The 7129-nt window shown below is 38.2% G+C and overlaps 1 protein-coding gene across 1 annotated transcript; it reads right to left on the bottom strand.

Annotated features, from left to right (window-relative positions):
• Window positions 1-514: 514 nt before the first annotated feature.
• Window positions 515-5470, bottom strand: LOC5575157 (cilia- and flagella-associated protein 91). Its single transcript, XM_001655484.2, has 3 exons — window positions 4207-5470; window positions 2279-2435; window positions 515-2222 (listed from the first exon to the last, which is right to left on the bottom strand). Exons 1-3 carry the CDS (start codon window positions 5232-5234, stop codon window positions 1059-1061), a joined length of 2349 nt encoding a protein of 782 aa, XP_001655534.1. The 5' UTR covers window positions 5235-5470; the 3' UTR covers window positions 515-1058.
• Between the last annotated feature and the right edge of the window lie 1659 nt (window positions 5471-7129).

Below are 7129 nucleotides of genomic sequence, written 5' to 3'. Positions count from 1 at the left end.
TCGAAATAGGAAGAGATTGAGACAAAGAACATTTTTTAAGAAGATGAATCGAAGCTAAACCTCATATTTTCAAGAGCACAAATCTGAATAACCAAACATCCGTTTAAGCTGAAAACTTAATCGATTGGTCAATAGCTGCTGGTGGTGACTAATCGATTAAGTTTTCAGCTCAAATGGGTGTTCAGTTCTCCAGATTTGTGCTCTCGGAAATTTTAGGTTTTGCTTCGATTCATCTTCAGCTTAAAGGCTCCCCCAGATCTAAGCGACTTTTTACGGCGACAGCGACAAAAAATCGTCGCGATTTCGCTGATATTTCACTGCCAGCACTCTTGTTTGCGTTTGACGTGCAAATCACGTCTAACAGGGCTTCAAATACGGTAACACAAAGTAGCCAAAGGATACTTAGCAACCATGATCCATACCCCGCCAACCTAGCAAAGAAAACCAATCTTTGACTTCGCCTTCCTTGTTAAAAATCTCACCGCATTTGGTGTTCCCGCATTTGATATTTGCATTTCAAACGCACACAGCAATATAACCCAAATGATGTGAGTGAATTTCCTATTTATTGTTCGTTTTAATTATAGCTCCTAAACTGCCCATATTTGCAAAACAGTCCCATGTTCTATGGGATTTCCTATAAACATGGGACTGTTATGCGAATATGGGCAGTAAAGATCTATTACAACTTCTGAATTAGACCATGAAAAGTACCGGGAAGAGTGATTCATTTCAGCTTCATTGATTCACTAAAGCTGAAGATTACCTTCTTCAAAATTTTGATTTCAATTGTTAGATAGAGAGACAATATGTAGGGCATCCAGTGTTTCCTAAAATAATTTAGATTAACAATATCATTTTGATTTCGGAATACCCATGCTCTGATAACTTCGCTTATTTGATGGGCTCTTGCAAGTGAAACAAGAAAAATAAAAATAAAGTCGAATTCATTTTATATTGGAAAATTGCCACAAATTCATTATTTTTTAAGATTATTCAACCATAAAATACGTCACTCACTACCTTTTTCAACTTCCATCTATTTATGCTTCAAACGCTCAATCTTCGGACAACCCACAAACTTGCGTAATGATGTCTTCAATCATTTTGCTCGTCATTTTCTCGGCTTCCTCTTCGCCTTCGCCTTCCCCTTCTTCACCCGCCCCCGTGACCAATCCGAAAAAGTTTGTTCCATCGTCTTCCGGTATGTCCTCTACTTCGTTTTCCGACATGGCACTGTCAATCATATTACTCAGAATATCTCCGATAATTATTTGACCCTCGCTCCTCGTGTCCAAGTCAGGTGCCTGATCGTCGACTACTTGACCCTCATCGAGCTGATCTCCGGCCGTTTCCTTTCTCAGCGATTCCATCACATCCTCCGGTACCGAATCCAATGGTTTGAGCTCGACCTTCTGGAATATCGCATCGTGCGCTTCTGCGAGTAGCGGTTTCTGCTTCATTTTTATATTTTCCCTTGCGACTCGTCGGTAGATGTCGGGCATCAATAGTTCGTCCATCAAACAGGAAGCGATTGTTCCTGGGTTCTGAGAAGGATCTTCGATGGAACTAATGCGCTTATCAGCTTCGGTATCAAATTTCTTTACCAGGTCCTGAATTTTGCCTCGTGTGTCGTCCAAGCTATCTCCTTCAACTTTCTCCAGAAGAGCATTTTCCAAGTAGATTGAGAGCTCTTCATTATCCTGATATTTCATCTCCGAGATGTGTCGAGTTTCTCGAGCTTCACGGAAGTATCGCTCCTGTTCGGTTAATAGGTAGAACGCATGGGTATTTCTTTCGTTCTGGAGCCTGGAAAGCTCACGCTCGAGAGTAGTCATCAGTGAGGTCATCTGAGCATGGGTACAGTTTTCTACAAATTCATCCAGCAGTTGTTCGTTGCGCAGAATGTGCAAGTACTTTTCCCGAACACTTCCCGTTTTAATCGGGTCAATGGGGAAGAATCCTTCAACAACCGGTAGACGATGAGTGGAAATAAGATCTTCAACTAGATCACGGTCGGCAGCGTAATCTTTATGTATCATTTCCTGAGTGGCACGCCCTTTGATCAACTTTTGCAGAAGAATTGCTTGCTGATATAGAATGTCGTCCTCGCGTTCCTCACTGACTCGAGGAGGAGACTCAATCAGGCTTTCCGTGGGAGATGAAACCACAATAAGACACTTCGGCATCTCCGGTTTTGTATCCTTCTTGTGACGAAAGTGCTGTAAATTGAAAGAAACAATTGGAAAAGTGTTTGTGTGTCAAAGATTAAGCATACCTTGAGAGAATCATAAAGTTTCCGTAAGAAATGATCAGACCAAAACCCTTTCTGAAATTCCCGGCATACTTCCTTGGGCTTCCACAATTCTGGACGTTGGTTGTTGACATCCTTCAATTTGTGCGTAACGGTTATTTTCTTCTCTAATTTTGTCAACCTAAAAATAAATTAAGATCTCTTTATTTGGGATTCCAACATAAGGCTGATATATAAAAGGAAAAGATATGTTAAAAACTGAACTCTACTCAATTTTGACGAAAATACAGATGGGACTGACTTGCGATTCACGGCAGTGTATATTGAAGAACAAGAAACTACTGACAAAATATTTGCTGAATTACTTATGTATGTTGTCAGTAGTTTCTCAAATTCTCAAAAGTATTTTGAAACTGTGCTGTGATTTCTTAATTTCCAAAATTACGGGACAAATTGAGCAGTTTTCAATAAAACGACGGGACAACCCACCAAGGTCGTAAAAACAGTACTGTTCCGTAAAATATGTGGGCTTCGTAGCCGTCTGGTTAGTGTCACCGAGGCATTTAGCCGCATCGTGCTAAGGAGTGTGGGTTCGATTCCCGCTTCAGGCCGAAAACTTTTCGAAAGGAATGTTTTCCGACTGTGCCACTGGGCGTTGCATGCTAGTCCGTTGTCTAGTTTGTTGCTTCCTTCAAAGGGCAAACAGCCCACTGGAAGCATTAACGTGTAGTGTCTTTATTAAAATATAGTGATACAAAAGTTGGAATTTTAGCTCCCCTATGCTTATATGGTTAAAAATCGTTATGGTAAATAGCATCCTTTCAAAGTTTGAAATGATTCCGAAGAAAATTGACTGTGCACATTTATTTATTACTATTACTGTGGAGATTTATTTATTACTATGGTAAACCTTTTGTGTTCAGCCCTCTATCTTTTCGTCATAATGTTTTATGAAAAAATAAAAAAAATCTTCTCATGTGAAATACTTTCAGCTACAACTTTGCCGAAGACCACAATTTGATAGGACGTCATGATAAATTGTTATTCATCATCATAATGTGGGTTTGCATGTTACATGCTTCACCAACTGTTCAGCAGGCAACAGTGCTGTTCCTGGCTAACAGAATAGATCAAAGTAATCCAGGCTACTATGTTTTACAGCAAAAACATCAGTGTTGCTTTGAAAGTAATCGAATGATCATTTCTGCATGATTTAGACTTTGTTATCTCAGTAATAACAAATTATCCTTATGTCCTATCAGAAAGTGGTTTGTTCACTTTTCCATATATTTTTATGACGAGCAGTTAACTGTCAAAAGTACACCATGAACTACCATCATGTTAACGCATAAACATGATCTAGTTCACGGTGTATTTTGCTTGTTGACGAGTTCACGTCTGCTTTTCACGGATACGAGAACGGATTTTTTTCTGTGTAAAAATTTCCTTATGAACTTCAAATGGCGTGTGCACAACCAAATTTCTTCCAAATCACTTAAAATTTTGAGAGAATGATTTTCATCATAATTGAAATTGTGTAAGCATAAGGAAGCAAACCCTTCAAAATTTGCATCAGTCTAACGGTCCTACCTCTCAGCTTTTTGATATTGCTGTGTGCGTTTGAAATGCTAATATCAGATGCGGGAACACCAAATGCGGTAAGATTTTTCATAAGAAATGCGGTGTCAAAGATAGATTTTTCTTGCTAGGGCGGCGGTGATTTATATCATTGTTGCTATGTGTCCTTCGATTGTTTTGTGTTACCGCATTTGGAGGACGTTTAGTCAAGATTTGCATCCCAAATGCAAACAGCAATACATTCAGCATTTCGATACTTTCAGTATTTTGTTTTTTTTTGTTATGTTTTTAGCATTTTGTTATTTCAGCCTTATGTATTTTAGCTTTTCACAGGATTTATTTAATACATACTGTAAAAATCAAGAATAACTTACCCCACTTCAATCAGGTTAGGATCATAATTGTATGATTTTTTGCACACACCCTTCTTTTGAGCCAGACCCACTGTACTGTCTTCCGGTTTCGACACGTGGGACGAGCGGAACTTATTCGCTTTCGAATCTTTGCGTTTCTTCTCCAGCTTACGCATATTCCGCTCATAATTAATTTTAAGTTTTTCCATTGCTTTATTTCGCTGCTCATTTATTCTGTTCTTGGTGTTTTCCATCTTGCTCTCGGTTGCTTGCTTCGTGTCCCTCTCACGTTTGTTCATAATCTTTGCCACCAGTTGCAATCTCAGCATTTGGTAGCGATCTATTTGACGCTCCCTAGCCACCCATTCCTCCCACTCGAATATCTGCAGGACAAGCTTCTGCTGAGCCCACTCATCCGCCGAATCACAACTACCCATCGAGTATTCCCAGTTACGCTTCTTTCTGGCGCGCTCGATGATTTCCACCTCATTAATTCCAGGGTATCGAGTATGTTGCAACATTTCCGCCACATAAACGATTTCAGCCGTTCCTATGTCCGAGTCCTTAAGGACAGCAGTGGGCATCCAGGGTTGCGTTTGCGCCGACGATTCCCTGTACATGGTCTGCGAGGAGGCATCCTTCACTCGAGGCTCAATCGATTGATCACAATGGCAAAACTCTTCCGGACTTTCACTCAGCTTTAGCAACGTGCCCGTTTCCCCTGCCGTTGGATGGCAGAAGAACTTGGATCTCTCTGTTCCGAGAATCCTTGAAACATCCGGAACAAAACAACCCTTGACTTCGGTGTTCACCTGCACTTCCGGGTAATAAGGCAATGGATTACGATGCATTACGTAATGATTGCGGGTCATCCGGGGCAGCTCGCTGAACATGGTTTGGTACACTGGGAAAATTCCAATCGGAGCCGAACGACACAGGGCGGTCTTATTTGCCCGGCAGACATCCTTCCGATCGGATGCCACGAACAATGGGTCGTAGATATGATCGAACGCTCGCGATGGTCCCACAATATGGCTACGGTAAGTCATTTCGTGGGTGAAATGTAAAAGTATGTTCTAAATAGTTTTAGTCGCCAAATACCGATACACTTCGATAGAATGGTGAGTTTTGACTTGAAACGATCAATAAATAAACAATGTCGATACGTGTCGTTGCCAACGACAATGGTCACGCGTGGAATGGTGGCACGTGGCAATGATAAGCAGACGATAAAGCAACAAGTGTTGGTTTTCTACGTTTTGTCGGCTGTCGCTTTCTCTGTTGTATTTAACTTTGGTAAATTGTGGAGAATTATTTTTAAAATACATTTTCGAATTGCTTTTGACATAATAAAATGATAAAATGATTTTTGGATTTCAATAACAGAGAATGTAAGTAACTTTCACTAACAATTATAAGTGGCATGTTTTGAGGTCCAAAAGGTTTATAGGAAAATTGATCTTTAAAATGTTTACCGTCTCCGCAAATTAGTAGATTCGGCTGGTGCAGTTTTTGGAAAAAGTGTTATTAGCGAAAAGAAAAAATCGAGCACTCGACACTGAAGAAGTCTGTTAGTCGCAGACGAAATAGGCTTATCGGTCAAGATAAATAACATAATGAGCGGTTCCACCGAACATGACGATTTTTTTTTTAAATTTAATTTTTGTATTTTTCGAATCGCCTGAAAATTTGCATACAGATTCTTTATGACCAAAAATGCCATTTTGCACTTTCAGACCGCCATTTTGAACTTCGCCTTATTTTTGAGAAGGGCGTATCGGAAAATGCATAGCAAATCTTTAAAAAACTGTAACTCGAAAACGGTTTGTCCGATCGATTTGAGATCTTCTACAAAGTTGTAGGCATTGCTTAGGACTATATGGAGAAAAATATGCACGGTAAAAAAAAGTTACAGATTATTTTTTATTTCAAAATTTTAAAATCGATTTTCTCCAGAAACGCAGTTTTGATTTTTTTATTTTTGGATTTGTTTTAGGGGACAACTTATGTGATTTATTGCACAATGTTTCAAAATGGAAGAATTATGGACAAAAAAGTTATGATTTTTTAAAAAATTACAGATATTGAAAAAAAATCGAAATAGAGGAAAACAATATTTTTTTATGTGATTATTTGAAAGTACAGAAAAATTGAAACCGAAAAGTATTTAAGTAAATTTTTTCTAGGTTGCATCAGTTCCGAGATATACACATATTTATATAAAACTAGTGGTCCCGGCAAACTTCGTCTTGCCATCAAGTAGGCTGTTGAAAAACGCCATGGAACGCTCCGTGTAAAATGGAAGTTCCGTTCACTCCTGTTTTTTTCAACTTTCCCGTTAAATATTCCTTGCTTTTTATATACACAAACATAACAAACTTTTTATATACAGGAACATAACCATGGAAGAAACATTTTAATCCATCGAGCCGTTCTCGAGCCATTTCGTGACATACAAACACCACTCCATTTTTATTTATATAGATTTTCAAATAAAAAAAGTAAAATAGGCCCTTTTCAAACATATTTCGTGTTTCTTCATTCCAGAAATATTTTATTTTGATTGTTTGTTGTTTGATCAAAACCTATATACTAAAGTATTTAAAAAAGTATGCACGGTAAAAAGTATAAACGATATTTTCAAATGAAAATTTGAAGGTAATAGTTCTTAAAAACCGCAACATTGATGTTTTTAATTTTTGGATATGTTTTGCAGCATATTGTTTGTAATTTCTTGCACCATGCCTCAAAACGGAAAATTTTTGGATAAACAATAAATTATTTAAAAAAATTAATAAAACGATATTTTTGGTGCGTTTTTTTTGAATACAGAAAAATAACTACCTACAGTATTGGACAAAACATTTGCAACTTTTTCGATTTTCCATACAAAATGACCAACTTTGGTAAGCTATATGTCAGTTATTTATAGACCGATTTGAAT

The sequence above is a fragment of the Aedes aegypti genome, chromosome 2, assembly GCF_002204515.2.
Source record: "Aedes aegypti strain LVP_AGWG chromosome 2, AaegL5.0 Primary Assembly, whole genome shotgun sequence".
NCBI lineage: Eukaryota > Metazoa > Arthropoda > Insecta > Diptera > Culicidae > Aedes > Aedes aegypti.
Note: the sequence above shows the minus strand (reverse complement) of the source record. Positions and strands in the feature narration are given on the sequence as shown.